Source organism: Rattus norvegicus, chromosome 5, assembly GCF_036323735.1.
Source record: "Rattus norvegicus strain BN/NHsdMcwi chromosome 5, GRCr8, whole genome shotgun sequence".
Taxonomy (NCBI): domain Eukaryota; kingdom Metazoa; phylum Chordata; class Mammalia; order Rodentia; family Muridae; genus Rattus; species Rattus norvegicus.
The window spans coordinates 156,917,178-156,936,368 of NC_086023.1; the positions used below are offsets into that span (position 1 = coordinate 156,917,178).

The 19,191-nt window shown below is 46.2% G+C and overlaps 1 protein-coding gene across 11 annotated transcripts in view; it reads left to right on the plus strand.

Moving 5' to 3' along the window:
- The first annotated feature begins 1,851 nt into the window (after window positions 1-1,851).
- Ubr4 (ubiquitin protein ligase E3 component n-recognin 4) overlaps window positions 1,852-19,191 on the plus strand; it is a 108,099-nt gene continuing 90,759 nt past the window's right edge. For 9 of the 11 annotated variants that reach the window (XM_063287793.1, XM_063287796.1, XM_063287794.1 and 6 more), the window contains exons 1-11: window positions 1,854-2,101; window positions 8,985-9,082; window positions 11,726-11,829; window positions 12,666-12,795; window positions 12,898-13,037; window positions 13,631-13,733; window positions 13,973-14,114; window positions 14,252-14,376; window positions 17,387-17,511; window positions 18,227-18,286; window positions 18,367-18,557. In XM_063287793.1, the coding sequence (XP_063143863.1) occupies window positions 1,926-2,101; window positions 8,985-9,082; window positions 11,726-11,829; window positions 12,666-12,795; window positions 12,898-13,037; window positions 13,631-13,733; window positions 13,973-14,114; window positions 14,252-14,376; window positions 17,387-17,511; window positions 18,227-18,286; window positions 18,367-18,557 (1,394 nt within the window). In that variant the 5' untranslated portion in view covers window positions 1,854-1,925. Of the gene's footprint in view, window positions 2,102-8,984; window positions 9,083-11,725; window positions 11,830-12,665; window positions 12,796-12,897; window positions 13,038-13,630; window positions 13,734-13,972; window positions 14,115-14,251; window positions 14,377-17,386; window positions 17,512-18,226; window positions 18,287-18,366; window positions 18,558-19,191 lie in introns of all 11 variants that reach the window. The other 2 variants (XM_063287801.1, NM_001395108.1) reach the window with 2 other exon arrangements.

The window sequence follows — 19,191 nt, forward strand, 5'->3', positions numbered from 1 at the left end:
TGGTTGTGAGCCACCATGTGGTTGCTGGGAATTGAACTCAGGACCTCTGGAAGAACAGTCAGTGCTCTTAACCACTGAAACATCTCTCCAGCCCCTGGCTTCATATTATTTTTATGTGTATGTCATGTTTTGCCTGTGTATGTGTGTGCACCATGTGCATGTCTGATACTAAAAGATCCAGAGCCCTGGGACTGGAATTATATAAAGTGGTCATGTGGGTGCTAGAAGCTGAAACAGGGTCCTCTGAAAGAGCCCTTTTTCTAACTCCTTTAGCATTTATGTTTATTTATGTGTGTGTACCCCAGGCTGGGTGTGGGGAAAGGCCCAAAGAGGGTTTTAGATTTCTTGGAGCTAGAGTTACTGGTAGCTGTGAGTACAGGTGCTGGAAACTGAACCTGGGGTCTCTGGAAGAGCAGCCTGTGCTCTTGACTGCTCAACCATCTCTCTACAATTTTACATTTTCAGATCATTCCCCAGCCTGTCAGAGTTAAAAGTCCTTCATTTTTAGTTCACAAAATATTACTATTCTGGAATTCCTATCTTACTTTTTAGATTAGAATATTGTTGAAACTTGTGCTTCATATAAACTGTTTTTCAGTGTTACCCAAATTTATGTATGTTACTTTTTTTTTTTTTTTTGAGAGGTGGGGTCTTTTGTGGTAATTCTCTGCCTCCCCAGTGATGGCATCACCAAGCATGTTAAATAGATTTATGTGGATGGAGGTTCCTATAGAGTCCAGAAGAGGACAGCATCTTCCCCAGAACTGGAGTTACAGCCTTAGCAGCTAGATCTGGGTGGTGAGAATGAAACTGTTAGTCATCTTTTGAGCTCCTCAATCTAAACTTACAACATATCCCAAGGACAAACCTCTACTACTAAATTATGTATTTGAAAAGGAAGATGTTTATTCCGAGTGCCTTCGTGACACCCAAAAGCCAGAAATATTAGACTCACTATTACTGCTGATGGCCGAATGTCGTGTAGCACACCTGTAATCTCAGCACTTTGGGAGGCTGAAGCAGGAGGATTGTGTAGTGTTCCATGTCAGTCTGGGCTACAGTGGGAACGCCCGAATAAAATAAGACCACCCCCACTTCCAGACGGAACTAAAAACCGATGTGGACACCCACACCTGTAATTCCACTGGAGGTGAAGACAGAGGATTGCTGAAATCAACGGTCAATCTGTACTAAGCAGGGGCCCCTAAAACACTGTTGGATGGTCACTGACTGTAATGCTCTGGAGCCTGAGGGAGGAAGGTTCGCAGATAATTTGGCCTATAGTGACCAACTTTCAAAAACCTTAACAACGTCCTCTCAGGATTGTTATTACTGCACGGATTCTAAACATATAAATAAGTGACTGCAAAAATAGAAAATCATGAAGAAAATCATTATCAAGCGGAGGTGTGTGCAGAAAGCTAGCGAAGTGGGAAGCGCTAGAATGGCTACTCATGCGGTACCCTGGGCAGAGGAAGTGACTAGCACTGAATATCCGTGGCCTCCTCTTGCTCCTGACTGTCTTAGGATGGCGCCATTCCACTGCCTTGCGCATCTCTTCCAAATCTAAGTCACAAACTTAAGATTTCTAGGGGGTTGGGGTACCATAGTGCCACTTAATGCAGGGACCGCGCACGCGCGGTAGACCGCGCTTCCCGCGAGCATGCGCAGTATTGCTCGCCGCCGTGGCGCACGCGCTGAGGGCTTAGCTCCTCGCCCTCCCCGGTCACTCTCAATTCTGCACAGGCGCAGTACCCTGGGTTGAGCCCGGAGAAGTCAGAGGCCGTCCATCTCCTTGCGTTTTTGTTGAGCGACCCGCGGCGCGCTTTCTGACGCGCACGAGTGCGTCACTTCCGCTCCCTCCCGGGAGGCGGCGCTGGGCCGGTGGCAAGCCCCCGGAGGGAGCCGCAGTAGTACGACGAAAGATGGCGACGAGCGGCGGCGAAGAGGCGGCGGCAGCAGCTCCAGCGCCCGGAGCCCCGGCAACCGGGCAGGACACGACCCCGGGCTGGGAGGTGGCGGTGCGGCCCCTACTGTCCGCGTCCTACTCCGCCTTCGAGATGAAGGAGTTGCCGCAGCTGGTGGCCTCAGTCATCGAGAGGTACCGGGCGGCGGCGCCGGCGGGCGGCGCGGCGGGGGAGGGGGAGGGGAGGACGTGCCGAGTCCTGAGTCCACTCTGTCAGGCAGCTTCCAGTCAGGAATCCACTCCACGCATGGCTTCGAGACTCCTGGGCGCTGGGGACAAGAGCTCCTCTGGTTTCCACCCAGCTCTGTCGTGAACCATCCCTGACTTGATTTCCCCTCCCGAGCAAAACTTTTATGGCTGCTCTTGCTGGAGGGCGTGGCCGGGCGCATTTGAGAAGTGGCTGTTGAGATGCAAGGTGCTGCTTGGGCAGTGTCCCCTGACGGCCCCCACCCCCCGCCCCACCTCCGTGTTAAGGTCAGGGCGTGGATGAGTTTGCATTTCTCCTGCCAGCAGAGCCGGAGATTTACATTGGAGATCTACCACATAGTTTAATAACGGTCTTTCTTTGGTGCTATGATCACTGGGGGGCACGTGCTGTTTCTGTGACTGAAGCCACTAGTTACCACTGAATACTTCGGTTTTACTTTGCACTGTAATTGCGTGTATCCGAGATCTGAGTCCTTCTCTTCCTCAGTAGAATGCTTTCAGCCTTTACTTACCGGACTGTTGGGTTAGCATGCTGTTATGTGTTCATCATACCTTTTCATACAGATTGTTAGATTGCAAGAGTCGTATTTCTTCATGGGAACGTGGCGATTTCTGTATCTACCTTTTCCTTACTACTGGGCTCAGAGCAGTCTAGACTCGGGCTTTTAAAGCCTGTTTTCTCACTTTCGTTTTCCTAGCCAAACCTTGCTGCAGTAACTCCCTGAAATTGCTAAGCAGGTCATTTTGGTTTGTCGGTCAGCAGGATGTATCTAAACGTTACTTGTAAAGTCAAAAACCGCTGTGGTTTGGCATTATGATTTATCACAATAATTGTCACTGCCTTTGATGTTTTGGATGAATAATCTTTAACAATTCTTAATAAAACAGTGACTGGGTTTGATGACTAAAGATCTAACCAGTAGATTTTCCTGCTTAATTGTGTTTAAATTGTTTTGAAGATGAAAACATGTATCAAAAATTATTCTCAAATTATCTAGCATCTTTTTATCTTACAGTCTTTTCCTCCTTTTTAAAAAAGTCCATGTGTATGTGTGTCATGTGTATTCGGATCCCTCAGGAGGCAGGAAGAAGGCTTCAGGTTCCCTGGAAGTGAAGTTACGGGCAGTCAGTCATTAACCACCCCACACTAGTGCTGGGATCTGAACTTGAGTTGGAAGAACAGGGAGTGCTCTTAACCACTGGGCCATCTCTCTGCCCTGGTCTAATCTAATTTTGTGTATGTAGGGTGGGGGGAGGGAGAGGGAGAGAGACAGACAGACAGAGACAGACAGACTCTAGAGCTCAGAGGACAAGTTTTAGGAGTTGATTCTCTCATCTTAGTGTCCAAGAATTGAACTCCAGTTATCAGGCTTGGGTGCCAACCACTTACCTGTCTCCAGCCAGCTGCGTGGCCTCCTACTTCACAGTCTTAACTGTTTAGATTACTGCCAGTTTTCCTGAGTCATGCTTTGTACTTACAGTCAACAATGCTCACTTCCTTGTAGCCCTTTCTCTTTTGTGTTAGGATGTGAACTGAGGTTGTAATGTCGTTTGTTGATAATGTGAATCCCATTTGCTTGGCCGGTGCATTTTAAACTCAGAACAAACCCTTGCAACTTGGCGAATCCAAACACAGAGCTAGATTTGAGTTTTGCTAAGCGCTAGTGATCCCTCCACATTCTGAGTTACCTGGAAGAACCAGGAACTGTCTGTTTGTAGACAGGATTTTGGTCTTTATGGTTTTGGGAAAAGTGATGTGTGTTTAGTACAATGTTTTATTGGAAATCAGGAGTTTTGAAGTTCACCATTCTGGTTTCTATAGTTCAATTAAGTTTGAAGTCCTGTTTTGTCTTCTTGGGAGAAAGTTGATCATACACAAAGAATGTAGCTCTGGCTTATGTTTCTCACTGTGTAAAACAGTGTGTCATACTGAGTGTGTAGATCATTGGCTAATAGGCTTTGCTAAAGGATCAGATAGAAAGTGCAGGTCTGTGGACTGTGGGGAGCCACATGTGATATCCACATTTGACCAAGTGTAGTGTGTTTAACTTCTTACATGCCTCCAAATACACACATTGTAGAAGATTCAGCCATTAAAAGATATCAAAACCAGCAACTAGCTGGGTTTAGACTCTGGGCCCTGGTGTGCTGACCCATCCTTTAGAGCACCCTAACAACATTCATTTTTCAAATGTTTTCTCTCCAGACAAATGCAGCAGAAATATGGAAGCATTCATTGCCTAGGGCTTTAGGCCACTCAGTATAGTGTCAGACTTCAGCCCCTGTTCCTGCTGGGGTAGGCATTGTTGCCAGCTGTTGTAAGTTTAGGGGCCCAGGCTACTACTGGGCTGCTGTTATGCTTGTGGGATGGTTCTGTCTTCTGCACTTGCCTTGTTTCTTCTCTGGTTACAGCTGCCTTCCTTTTCTCCCTTGTCCCCTTGTCCCCTGTTTTTCTGTGGCACTGTTTGTTGACCTCATCATCGAAGTCCCTGCTCCTATCTGACAGTCTGCTCACATATTGAATGCCTCCTGGAACTTCCAGGTCTGACACTGCCCCTTGAGAGATCCTCTCACTTTCTCTCTTCATTTTATTCCTTGTCTCAAGTCAGGCTTTATAATCAGAATTGACCTTTTTAGAACAGAATACATTGGGAATTCTTAGGGACTGATCTTAACTGTCTGATAAAATTGCTTGATATTAAGGCCACGTTGTGAAGTAAAGGGAAGTAGATTAGCACAGGTGAAGTGGTATATACCCTCAAAGTGTCATTAGGTCTTTGAAAGAAAATGATACCTGAGTTTAGTTGAGTATGGGTGGCTTCTATTGTCCATAGCCCACATGGCTTTTAGTACAGACTGAAAGCCTTTTAAGTGTTCCTTTCAGGACTTTGCCAGACATAGTTGGGAGCATAGCTGACACTTAGTCTATATAGATTTAAAAACAACGCCCTTACCCCCTTCCTAAGTGGCTCTGGCTTCTTTCATTGATAGCATCTTTGAAGAAATTCTGTCTTCCAGGTATTCCTTAGACCTTTAGGGCAGAGCTACTGTCTGGGACAGGGAAGTTGTTTGTTAGAACACTCCAACAGGAATGCAGATCCTTAATAGAAGTTTTGAAGAGAGCCAGTCCTGCACTGACTGTTGTCATTTGCCTTCATAAACTAGAGTGTCATAGTTGGCATTGAGCCACAGACCCGGGAGCCCATCGCCAAAAGGAAGTGTGCTTGGAGATCAGTCTTGGTGTCTGAGTATCACGTACATGGCTGATTGGTAAACATGGGAGAAAAATAGAAAAATAGAAAACTCACAATTCTTTGGTTAAATGAATAGGTATACGTGCATCTGCAGATGCATATATGTGCACGTGTGCACTCACATAAAAGTAACATGAAAGAGAGAACGTGATGGCTTTTATATTTAGGATGATGGCGGTTATTGTCTTCCACAGTCTATGAACTAGTCATGCAGTGTGTTACCTAAGGGGGGAAAGTGAGGTGAACCCCATAGTCTGTCCTTTATTTTGTCCTTCCTCAGATTCCCTTTTCTTTCTTTTTTCTTTTTTAAAGATTTATTTACTTATTTATTTAATATATATATAAGTACACTGTAACTGTCCTCAGACACAGCAGATGAGGGCCTCAGATCCCATTACAGATGGTTGTGAGCCACCATGTGGTTGCTGGGAATTGAACTCAGGACCTCTGGAAGAACAACCATTGCTCTTAACTACTGAGCCATCCCTCCAGCCCACCCCCCTCTTTTTTTTTTTTTTGTAAAGATTTATTTATTTTATGTGAGTACACTGTCACTATCTTCAGACACACCAGAAGAGAGAATTGGACCCATTACAGATGGCTGTGAGCCACCATGTGGTTGCTGGGAATCGAACTCAGGACCTCTGGAAGAGCAGTTGGTGCTCTTAACCACTGAGCCATCCCTCCAGCCCCTCTCTTTACTTAAATATCAGATTTGATTCTCTGACCTGGCGTCTTCTGTTCCTTCTCTTTCCACTTAGGATAGAATCTCTCATTGTCTTTGTCTAATGGTGTTTAAGGTGCAGTGAGGATATGGTTGCAAAGTTTGTTAGAAAGGCATGTTTTGGGAATGGAGGTGACGTGCCTTTTGTCTCCTCCTTTTTCCCCTGCCATGTCTATGTGTACTGTCTTCATTCTCCTTCTTACTGAGCCTTCTGCCTTTTGTTCCTCTTCTCTGCTTTCCTGGGGGAAGGGAGGGGTGATGCCATTATTTGGTGATTTTTTTTTTTCGAAAGCTAGAGAGAGAGAACTCATGTCTGCTCTACTTTCTAGCTCTTTAAAAGCTCTTATTCCTGACCTTGTCTCTGTTTGCCCTAAGTATTTTATTTTTATATAAAATCCTGTGCATGTGAATGTATGATCTGTTTATTCATGTTGCATTTGTGTTCTGGCACATATGTGGCAGTCAGAAGACAACTTTATGCAACTGTTTCTTTCTTTCCACCTTTATGTGGGTTCCTGGGCTCAAACTCAGGTTGCCAGAGCCCTTAACCATTGAGCTGTCTTGCTAACCTACCATAAACATTGTAAGTGAAGGTGAATTCAGTACCATTTTTCCTCTACTAATACCTATCTTTCTGCCCCACCTCCACCCCAAGGTACATTTTTGTTACCTTAATGTAGTAAGGCTGCTAGATATTTGGGGGAAGACTGGATTTCTGATATTTCGTAGTGTGATCTGTGAAGCCCCAGGGTAAGACACAGACACAAATACACACAGAGGTAAGGATGGGAATATAGCTCAGTTAATAAAGTAGTTTCCTAACATCCATATAACCCACTCTCCAGCAGCATCCAAAATAGACAAGTTGTATGCCTGATGGCATGTACTTGGCACATTCCTGTAATTCCAGTACCTGGGAGTTGGAGGCAGGAGGATTAGAAGTTTAAGGTCATTCGTTTTCACTATGTGTTGATTCCCCAGTCAGCCTGAATATATTAGACCAGCAGTTTTCAACCTGTGGGCCAAGACCCATTTGGTTGTAGGGGTCAAATGACCCTTTCATAAGGGTTCCCTAAGATCATTGAAAAACACAGATATTTATATTATAGTTTGTATGTGACAGTAGTAGAACTACAGTTGTGCAGTAGCAATGAAATAATTTTATAGTTGAGGGTCACCACGACATAGAAACTATATTAAAGGATCGCAGCATTACAAAGGTTGAGAGCCCCTGCATTACTCTGTCTCAAAACATCAACAAAGAGAGGCTGAGAGAAACAGCCACCTCTCAACTCTCAGCCCACGTCTCTGACTGAGCCAGGCAGCTAAAGAAGTTTGTTTTCCTGAGTGTCCATGCGTATTTATTAGTTAACTCATTTCATCATCAGAATGGGAATGAGAGCTCAGAATGTGCTCATCCTTTGGGCGCGTAGTCTTTCTCTGAGATTGGTAAACTCAAAAGCGCAGAGGTAAGCAGATCTGAACTTTCGAACAGCGCAGGGCAGTGACTCAGCAGACTACTTGGAATTAGGGAGAAGGAAAACATGAAGAAAGAGGGCAGACAGGGAGTCTCGAGTGTGCTGTGAAGGGAAGGTGTAATGGGGAACCTTAGAGAGACCTGAGCCCCCAGGTGGAGGAAGAGCTGCCCAGGACTGGAAGGTGTTTGTTTCCTTTGTCTTACCTGTCATGACAAATAGAAGAGCGTGTCCTGCCGCCTGTGCGTCATAGCTGCTCTGGGAAGCCGGTTCTAATAAGGACCTAATCTTTGATACACACTCATTTAATACATGATGACTCCGTAGACAGCAGGGCACTTGCAGTGCCAGACTCCCGAGTGTGGTTTGACGTAACTCATCACTCACGTCGACACTTTGCAAACACAGACATGGCGTTTGGCTCTTGTATTCATTTGGCACAAAGCTAAGCCTGTTGGTGAATGGATCAACTCTGTTTACATTTCTCTTGCTGCATGGATACTTCTTGCTGGGGATTAATTCCCTGAGGAAACTATTTAACCATCTCTCTGCTCTTTGCATTTAATAAGATACATTTTGTCTTTTCTTTGCGGCCTTTGTGTCTGGTTGTTCCTTAGCTTCTGAGTTGACAAAGTTACTTAAAATGTATCCAGTCTTAATGGAGAGTTGGACTCCAGATTTTCTCAGCAGAGGGCATTTCCTTGCTAAAGACAGGGTGAGGTTTGAAGAGTTTACTATTCTGTTGCCATCTAGTGTTAGCTTTCTTCAAAGAGCCACACCCTCAGCCACATTCTCACTTGCATTTTCTCACTTGTGTTTCCTCTGTGGGGAGTGTTGGGGAGGAACCCGGCCTCACACGTGCTACACAAGCATTCTGCTGCTGAGCCTCGTCTCCAGCTCCCTTCTAATTTTACTTCTGAGACAGGGTTTCGGTACATAGACCTCACTGTTCTAGAACTTGATGTGTAGACCAGACTATCTTCTTGCCTCTGTTTCCTGATGCTGGGGTTAAAGTTGGGAGCCACTGAGCTGAGCTCCAACCCCTTTTTAAGAACTTCGAAATGAGTTTGAAAATGTTTTTTTCTTCGTTACCCTCTGCTTCTTATTAAACTTTTCTTCAGCAGGATATTTTAATTTAACTCTCTTAAGCTTTTTGTTGTTTGTTTTTGTGCGGTTGGGGTTGAAGGCCCTGTGTCCTGTGCCATCCCAGCCCCCATGTTGCATATAGAGATGAATAGCTGCTTCCTTCACTTCCTACCAAGTAGGGTGCTGAAAGGTGGAATAAGGCAGCTTGGAAGGAGCATGCGGGGCGTGCGCATGGTGGTCACTGACTGTTGATGGCACTGTCTTCTCTCCAGTGAGTCAGAGATCCTGCACCACGAGAAGCAGTACGAGCCATTCTATTCATCCTTTGTCGCACTGTCCACGCACTACATCACCACGGTCTGCAGCCTCAGTGAGTGCACCTGCTTTGGTACCCTGTGGGCTTGGGGAGGGGTAGTCCGGGGCTAGGGTGTCTCTCCGGGAACAATTTGTTAAGGAAATTTTGTTTCAGCAACTCCCAGGCTGTTCACCTGTGAATGGAGGCAGCTGGTGGTGTGGGGTGGTGTGATGCATGGGTGGGGGGGGAGGAGTCTGTGTGTCTGTATGTCCCCACCCTTTTCCTGCCCTAGGAGGGAGGATAGAGATCTCACCTGGGCCAGCCACAGGGACTTGAAAAGCTGCTGGCTTTGTCACCTGCCTCATAGCTGTGGAGTCAGCCCATTTTCTATTAATGAAAAGCACTTTATTAGTTTTTAAATATTTTCTTGCCATTTCCATTTTAATTTATGTGATTCTGTGCTTACTTGTCCTTTTTTGTTCTTTTTTTGAGATATATTTCCATTTTAGGGGTGTGTGTATGTGTGTGTGTGCATGTGAGTGCAGTTCTTAAGAGTCAGAAGAGGGTACTGGATCCCCTGAAGCTAGAGTTACAGGGACTTGTGAGCTGTCTGTTGGGAATCAAATTTGGATCCTCTGCAAGAGCAGTACACACTGTTAACTGCTAAGTCCTCTCTCCAGCTTCTTTTTATATGTAATGTTTTTTATTCTTTGAGAGCCTCATGCATGTTTTTAGAAAGTATATATGTATATATACATATGTATGTGTGTATACTTCAGCCCGTTGTCCTTTTATCCCTCCCAACATACCCCCTCCCAACTTCATGATTTTCATGTTTCTTTTTTTATTTTATTTTTTTATAAACATGAGTACACTATCACTCTCTTCACACACCCCAGAAGAGGGCATTGGATCCCATTACAAATAGTTGTGAGCCACCATGTGGTTGCTGGGAATTGAACTCAGAACTTCCGGAAGCACAGTCAGTGCTCTTAACCGCTGAGCCATCTCTCCAGCCCCTCTGTTTCATTCTTAATAACTCACCGAGTCAGTCAGGGCTGCCTGGATGCACACAGGTGCGGGTCCTTCACTGTGGCATGGGCAGCCTGCCAGAGACCACGCCAAAGAAAAATGACCCTCCCTCACCATCTATAAGTTATCGGTAATTCTTGAGCTATGATTGAGGCCTTATGAGCCCCACATTCATTCACTCATTCATTCACTCACTCATTCATCATTCATTCACTCATTCATTCATTCACTCATTCATTCACTCATTTACTCACTCACTCACTCACTGAGACTTGGCCCAGGCTGGTTTAGTGCTCACTAAGTAGTCCAAGCTGGCCTGAAACTTGCCTGGTGTCAACGCATTTGTATTTGTGGCAGATTGATTCATTGAACGTGATGCTGGTAGGTATGGTGACATGGGCTAGCACCCACTAAGGAGGTTTCTGCTCCTTACTGGTTTTGGCATGCATATGAATCTCTTGTCTTCTTTGGTGTAGATTTTGACCTTTGCTCCCCATTTGCCGACTTTTTCCACCCTCAAAATGACCAAGGCCTATTTTATGTCATTTCAGAACGTTCATGTTTTTCAGTTCTGATGAACTCTAATTGCTCACTTAATAATCTGCTAAGCAGGTGAACTGGAAACAGCCTGTAAAGTCACTTCTGAGTAACCATCCAGTCTAGGGTTGTTATGAGCTCTGGCTGGCTTCTGGGAGCAACTGCAGGTCTTGCATAATGTCACTTAGCGCTGGTGACAAGGAGAGGTCATTCTCTAGAGGCCAACAGCATGAACTTAGGAGGCAAAGCTCCAGGACTTTGTTGTCTAAACTCTAGGTGGTTTAGCTTGTGTGCTTCAGTTTGCTCATCTGTCATAGAGAGGAAAGGGACTTCCATTCATGGTGCTGTGTGTCTGCAGTCCACCCTGGGGGACGTGAGCTGGGTGGATCAGGAGTTCAGGATCCCAGGGTTGGGGATTTAGCTCAGTGGGAGAGTGCTTGCCTAGAAAGCGCAAGACCCTGGGTTCGGTCCTCAGCTCCAAAAAAAAAAAAAAAAAAAAAAAAAAAAGAAAAGAAAAGTAGTTCAGGAGCCCTAGGCTACATAGGGAGTTTGGGGCCAGCCTGAAGGATATATTGAGACTCTGTCTCAAAAACAAAAGAAGGGCAAGAGAGGGCGTGGTGCTTAGGCTCAATTGCTGCTCTGACAGAGGACCTGGGTTTGTTTCCTATCAACCATGTGGTGTCTCACAGCTATGCTTAACTTCAATTCTAGGGGATTTGATACCCTCTTCTAACCTCTGATATTAGGCATCTACATGGTTGTGTGTGTGTGTGTGTGTGTGTGTGTGTGTGTGTGTGTGTGTGTGTGCGCGCGCGCGCCCGTGTGTGTGCTCGCGCGCACATGTGCGCATAAATGTATAGGCAAAATACTCAGAAACAAAATAGATAACCATAAAATATGGGAGAGGACAATAATCTCCTACAGAATAGCCTAAGGATTAGATGAGCTGATGCACTTGAAGTACAGTGTGTTTTCTGTTACTGTTATGTTAATTTCTAGTAAACACTAGGTCTATGGCTATATGAGCATTTGGCCCTTGTTGTCCAAGGGTGACAGCTGCTGATAATGCCGAGCTAAGTGCTTGCTATGTTGCTGTGTTGAGTGTGAGGCTGAGCCGTTGGCGGTTAAGTGACTGTCCTTGTTTCCTAGTTCCCCGGAACCAGCTTCAGTCGGTGGCGGCTGCCTGTAAAGTCCTCATTGAGTTTTCCCTCCTGCGGCTGGAGAACCCGGACGAGGCCTGTGCTGTGTCCCAGGTGCGAGCAGAGTCTCTGTTGGGGCCTTTATTTTAAAAGCATTGGAAGTATGGGACCTGATGGCTGGGTGGTACCAGGCAGAATCGGATAAACCTTTTCTGAGGCTGGCAGATAGTAATTATTTGTGGGCCGTACTGCATCTGTTGCAGCTTGCCAGCAAAGGTCTTTCTATTGCAAACCTGGGGCTTGGGGGGAGCAGTGGGAAGTGAGTGAATACAGACTTCATTTACATGAGCCAGCAGTGGGTTTGCCAGCCATAGACAGGTTAGAGTCTTTCCTAAGGACTGAGACTTTCGGGATGTGTGAGCAGGGAGCAGAGAGAAAGATGTGTGACTGACAGGGTGGCAGGCTTGAAGGAAAAGGGACCTGGCCTTACCACTGTGTGTCTGTGACTGGTTGTTGCCCTGCAGGAGTGGAGGCATCAAGCTACCATGTTACGTGTTATTGAGACTTGTGAGGAATCGGTCTGTTTTAAGGCCTTGTGTTTTTTACAAAAGTTAACCACAGCTTCAAGTTGAAAACAGAAAAAAATGATACACTCTGAGAATAAGACTGATTTGCAAATGGGTTAGACCTTGATGACCATCAGTTTGGGATCTTTGCTTCAGTACTTTTCACTGAAATTTTATTCTCCCCACGTCCGCCCTCCCTTCTGGAGGTCCCAGGGATTGAACCCTGGGCCAGGTGCATGCTAGCCAGTTGCTCTAGCCCCGCGCCACACTCCTAGCCCCTCACATGGAAGTTACTTGTAGGACCCCAAATCTGACCCCATACTAGTTAGAATCCCCAAAGTATAGAATTTTCTAAAAGACATATGTGACTATGTTTATTTTCAGAAACACTTGATTCTGCTGATAAAAGGCCTGTGCACTGGCTGTAGCCGACTAGACAGAACAGAGATTATCACCTTTACAGCAATGATGAAATCCGCCAAGCTTCCACAGACAGTGAAGACGCTTTCAGATGGTGTGTGCCCTGCACACCTGGCTCCATGACCACCTCTGTGGCCACTGTTGCCTTCTGTGGGACTCTCCTCATCCTCCCCCTTTCTGTTTCTGAATTTTATAGTGGAAGACCAGAAAGAGCTGGCCTCACCAGTGAGCCCCGAGCTGAGGCAGAAGGAGGTACAGATGAACTTTTTGAACCAGCTGACCTCAGTTTTTAACCCTAGAACCGTACCGTCTCCTCCCATTAGTCCACAGGCTCTGGTAAGTTCTTTTCTCAGATATCCTCATCTTCATGTGTTAAGATGATAGAACTGGGAAAGCCTGTGTTTTATGTTTTACCTAAAAGATAGAGCATGCCATTTTGGTCAGGGGCAGACCATACACAGGATGGTGGATCTATAAAAGCTTACTGTCTAGTGACCTGTGGACATCTTGGATTGCGTGAGTTTATTCAGACACTTATACAGTGACAGATTAATTCAATGAGGCATTTCTTAGAATATATTCCCAGTTAAATGACATTTCTGTGCATGGTTTCGGTGGAAAAAACTCATACAAAACAAATCATACACAGTGAAGCAGATGTGCGCCCATCTTCCTTTGCATGGTCTGCACCATGGCATGCTGGTTGTTCTATGTGCTTTCTCAGGGCAGATGCACAGGAGCGCGTGCTGCTCTCTTCACGAGGTGTCACTCTGTGATGGAAAAATAGACAGTTTCTGAGCTGTGTTTTGCTCTACTTTTCTTGTCATTTCCTCTGGATCGGTAGAGAGTGTCCCACGTGTAGCTGAATGTCCTGCATAGCCAAGGAGTTGCCTCCTTGTGCCTCACGAGAGCGTCTGTGTTCTCTTCAGGTGGAAGGAGAAAATGATGAGCAGTCCTCCACAGAGCAGGCCTCTGCTGTCAAGACCAAGAATGTGTTCATAGCTCAGAATGTGGCTAGCCTTCAAGAGCTTGGTAAGTACAGGTCTGCTTGCTGTTCAAAAGAGGGCCTGTCTTCTTTTTTTTCTTTTTTTCGGAGCTGGGGACCGAACCCAGGGCCTTGCTCTTGCTAGGCAAGTGCTCTACCACTGAGCTAAATCCCCAACCCGAGGGCCTGTCTCCTTACCAAAGCATCTTGCCTGTGCTTCTTCCCTGTGGAGGACTCCAGGCTCTGACAGTGGCCCACTAGAGTGTGTGCCTCTTTGTTGATCCAGGGGGCTCTGAGAAGTTACTCCGAGTATGCCTGAACCTGCCCTACTTCCTGCGCTACATCAATCGGTTTCAGGATGCTGTGGTGGCCAATTCCTTCTTCATCATGCCTGCAACAGTAGCTGATGCCACCGCTGTTCGAAATGGGTAAGAGCTCTCTGACCTCCTCCTTACATTCTAACCAGAAGGGATATAGTGGCTCGTCTTTACCCAGGCTGTCTTTCATAAACTTGAGAAGGGAGCGTTTCTAGGGACCCTTGCTGATGTCCTCTGTTGTGTTCCAGTTTTCACTCACTGGTGATTGATGTAACCATGGCCTTGGATACCCTTTCCCTACCTGTGCTGGAACCCCTCAATCCTTCTCGTTTGCAAGATGTGACAGTGCTCAGCCTCAGCTGTCTTTATGCAGGTGAGAAGTTAGGTCCGGTTTGGTTTTTTCAGTCCCACATGGATTTGATTTGAGGAGGCCATGAGGATCCTGAGGACTCTGGCCTTCTCCTTCCTTGACTCTCTTACTTCAGAGACCATCTGATATCACATGTAGGCCAAGGAAAGTCATTACAGGAATCTAAGTGATCTACTCTTTAACTGCTGCCCTTGACTACTCGTGCGTGTGTGTGTGTGTGTGTGTGTGTGTACATTTGTATATGGGTATGTGCACATGTGTACATGGCCTTGCATGGATGCATGTGGTATGTACAGTTCTGTGTCTGTGCACATATATGTGGGTGCATGTGGAGACCAGAGGTCAACTTTGGGTGTTGTTCCTCAGAAGCTGTCCACATTTCTTCTTTCTGTTTTGAGACAGTCTCTTACAGCTCACCAAGTAGGCTGGCCAGCAAGTCCCAGGGACCCACATGTCAGTCTCCTCAGTTCTGAGGTTATCATCATGCCCCACTTTCTAAAATGGGTTCCAGGGTTGCAACTCAGGGCCTCATTTTTCCACGGCAAGCACTTTACTGACAGTCATCTCTGCCAAAACTTGTCCTGTGTGCTTGTTGGATCTCGTCGTGTTTGATGTTACTGTGTTCGATAGGAAAAACCCAAGTCTGTTCATAGGTTGAGATGAGCAGTTTCATCCCCACCCACAAGGAGTGATGGAGAATAGAGAGCTAAGGAGAATAACACAAGGCAATGCAAGGGGGCGCTAAGAGACTCGGGGACTTACAGTGCAGTTCAAGGAGAGGTTGAGTCTTGTTGTGAGATTGGATTTGAGGATGGCTTCTTGGGCAGGTGGTGTCTGAAGAGCCATGAAGAGCGGTATTCATGTTTCCATAAAGTCCCTTTCCTCCTGTTAATCAGGGTGTGATGGAAGTGGGGCCTGACAGTTAGTGTGTGTGTGTGTGTGTGTGTGTGTTCATTCGTGTGTACCTGCCTTTGTGAGCACATGTAGAGGCCAATCCATGTTGGTTATTTTCCTTTATTGCTATCTACCTTTTAAAAAAATTTATTTTTTTTTAAAGATTTATTTATTTATTTTATGTATATAAGTACACTGTAGCTGTCTTCAGACACACCAGAAGAGGGCATCAGATCCCATTACAGATGGTTGTGAGCCACCATGTCGTTACTGGGATTTGAACTCAGGATCTCTGGAAGAGCAGTCAGTGCTCCTAGCTGCTGAGCCATCTCTCCAGCCCCTAAAAAAAGATTTATTTTATGTTTATGATTATTTTTTTTTCTTTTTTTTGGAGCTGAGGACTGAACCCAGGGCCTTGTGCTTGCTAGGCAAGCGCTCTACCACTGAGCTAAATCCCCAACCCCTGTTTATGATTATTTTGCCTGCTATATATACATATCTATAATATATGTGTATATATAGTCTATATATGTGTGTATATATATATATGTATATATATGTGTGTATGTATGTATGTATGTATGTATGTATGATGTGCATGCCTAGTGCCGTGTGTCTCCTGGTACTGGAGTCACAGGCGATTATGAGTGACATGAGGGTGCTGGGAATTGAACCTAGGTCCTCTGGAGGAGGAGCTGCTAATGTGCTTAACCACTGAGCTATTTCTCCAGCACCCCATCTTTTTTTTTTTTTAATTCGATTTTTATTTATTGTGATTTGAGTGTATTTCTCCCATGTGCTAAAGTCAATGGTGTGCACTTCCACACCTGGCCTTAGAGGTTCTTTTAAAGGAGTTTGAAGTGAGTGGGTGCCACATGGCTTCCGTGTACATCATTTCCCATTAATGATTCCCTACTGACAATCATCCATTTGTTACCACCAATGGGTACTGTTGACACATGGGAACTAGTCTGTAGGTATGTGTGTGTGTGTGTGTGTGTGTGTGCGTGCATGTGTGTGTGTGCATGTGTGTACACATGGATGTATTCACCTGAGATTACATGTGTAGAGGCTTGAGGTTATAATCAAGTATGCCTTCCTCTATGTTCTTGCTCATTTTTGAGACAGGCTTTCTCACAGCTTTTTGGTTCGCTTAAGCTAGCTGGCTTGTGAGCTTCCAGGGTTGGCCTGACCCTGTCCTCCTCTGCTCTGGACTTGCAGACCTGCGCTGCTGTGCCAGGCTTTTCATGGTGTTGGGGATCTTTATTCAGGCCCTCATGCTTCTGCATGCAGTGTTCCTGCACTGAGCATCTCCCCACTGTCTGTAGGCCTCATTTGTGTGGTGGCTCTGGGTTTTCACAGGTGTATGATGTCATGAGTTTACTGTTACCATAGCAAACAGAACAGTCCTTGCCCAGATCCCTTCTGCTGCTGCTTTTATCTCATTTCCTCCCACCCTTTACAACCACCACACTTAACTGCCAGAGGTGTTCTGTTATTGGCATGTTGGCTGTAGCTTTTTCACACTGACTGCTTCTACTAGCACTGGACACTTAAGGTTCCTCTGTGGCTTTTCTGTCTTTGTGTCTCATTTAGATTTGTGTGCGCGCGTGTGCGTGTGTGCCTGTGCGTGCGCATGTGTGCTGTTGGGGATTAAATCTACAACCTCACTTATGCCAGGCCTGTGTGTTATACTCCTGCGTTTGTAATGCAGCCTTTTTATTTTGTATTTGGAGAAGTGGTAGTTCAGTTGCCCATGCTGGCCAAGCGTGACTTGAGCTCGTGAGACTCCTGCCTGAGAGACTCCTGAATATTGTGGATGTAAATGTGCAGGGCCGTGCTGCCTTTGCCTGCCTTTGCCTATCATCTCGCAGGACAACTTGCTTCCATTTGTTGGCAGTTACAACTAGAGCTTCATCAAATGTTCAGTGCAGTTTCCTGTGTGCTGTGGGTCTGCTGCTCATTTTGGGGAGTAGCTGGAGTGTAACTGCTGAACTATGGCAGCACTGCCCTTTGGAGTTCTTGGAGGAATCAAGTTACAGATTTGTGGCTAGGGTGTTCCCATCTTCTGTCTTGGGTTTGGGGCGTTCTCAAGATTGGACTCTGCCTGTTCTTTCAGGTGTGAGTGTGGCCACCTGCATGGCCATTCTTCATGTGGGGAGTGCCCAGCAAGTGCGGACAGGGTCCACCAGCTCCAAAGAAGAAGACTACGAAAGTGATGCAGCCACCATTGTTCAGAAATGTGTAAGTTAAGTGTCTGGTGACATGGCAGCCTGTGACTGAAAATGGGGGAGTGTGGCTAGTTCTATTTCTCAGTGTAGTTCCCATACACCCAGCCCTGCATCAACGGCTTTCCATGACCACTAATTCTTTGTATGCACTTACGGCAAAACGCTGTTTGCTACGCCTCAAAGTAGACCAACATCCACTGAGCCCTCATGGTTTATGGAGCGGTTTGATGTGCGTAGGGTGTCTGTGGTCTCCACACCCCTTCCCCGGACAGTGTCTCTGAGGAGGATTTGACCAAGGCATTTGTTTCCATACATGCTTCCCCTTCCTGTTGTACTGGTCCAGTGGAAAACACAGTAAGCTTGTGGCAACTGTAAGCCATGAAAAGTTGACATTTACTCCGTAAGCCATTGAGGGCTTATTGGATGCTGGTCTGCTTTCAGGCTGGACATAGCGAATAGCATTTTGCAGTAATTACATAGAAAGAGTTAGTTGTCATGGAAAGCCGGTTGATGTAGGGCTGGCTGTATGAGAACTCCTAAGAAGGTGTCATGCACTGAGGGAGATAGATACAGGCAATGCCTCCTGAGGTCAGAAACTGGTGGCGGTGGATCACCAAGTGACCCGCAGACAGTTACATTTCTTTCAGTAGAGCTGGCTCAGTTAGGGTTTAGAATTGTGATGAAGACCTGATCTGCTCAGACTGTATGTCTGTCTGTTTCCTGGGCAGCTTGAGATCTATGACATGATTGGACAGGCCATCAGCAGTTCCCGCCGCGCCGGTGGTGAGGTAAGCGGCATCGGGGTGCAGGTACCTTCTGTGTGCTGTGGGTTTCCGTGCTGATGTCTGCTTGTGTCCTTCCTTAACAGCACTTCCAGAACTTCCAGCTGCTGGGTGCCTGGTGTCTGCTCAATAGCCTCTTCCTCATACTGCATCTCAGTCCCACAGCCCTGGCTGACAAAGGGAAAGAGAAGGACCCGTTGGCTGCCCTCCGAGTCAGAGACATCCTTTCTCGTACAAAGGAGGGAGTAGGCTCTCCCAAACTGGGGCCTGGCAAAGGGTATGTGTCTGCCTGGAAGCTCTGTCTCTGAATGCCGTGCTGCGTTTCCTGTTTCACAGGTGATAGCTGTTCACCCCACATCAGAGCTTGGCTATTGGCTGCTGTAGGTTGAGGGGCTATGCATACTGAGCACACTGTCCTGAGCATTAAAGCCAGCTGCCATCTTCCTCTCAGAGGATTCCCCTTCCAGCCATGTGAATTTAATAGCACAAGTAGTAATGGCCCTAGTCTCCTTGCCCAAGTGTCTGGATCTAATCCCATTTCCTCATCTGTGACAAGGAGAAAGACTGTCTGACATGTGTGTGTGTTCAGAGTCTGGGGCAAGTCTGGTGAGGGGCTTGCTAGGAAGTGGGTACCAGTGAGTGCAATTCTCTGTTGCTCAGGCATTTCTTTAAGTGGAGTCCTCACTGCGGCCGTACTTGATCTTTATTTTATGTACTTAGCTGTATTTTATTTGCTTAGTTTTAATTATTTTAAGATTTGTATGTGTTTTGCCTGCATACATAGATGTGTACCATGCACATACCTAGTAACCACAGAAGTCAGAAGCGTGCATGAGATTCTGGAACTGAATGATGGATATTTAGGATTCCCTGTGTGGGTGCTGGGACCAAAGCTCGAGCTTCTGCAGAAG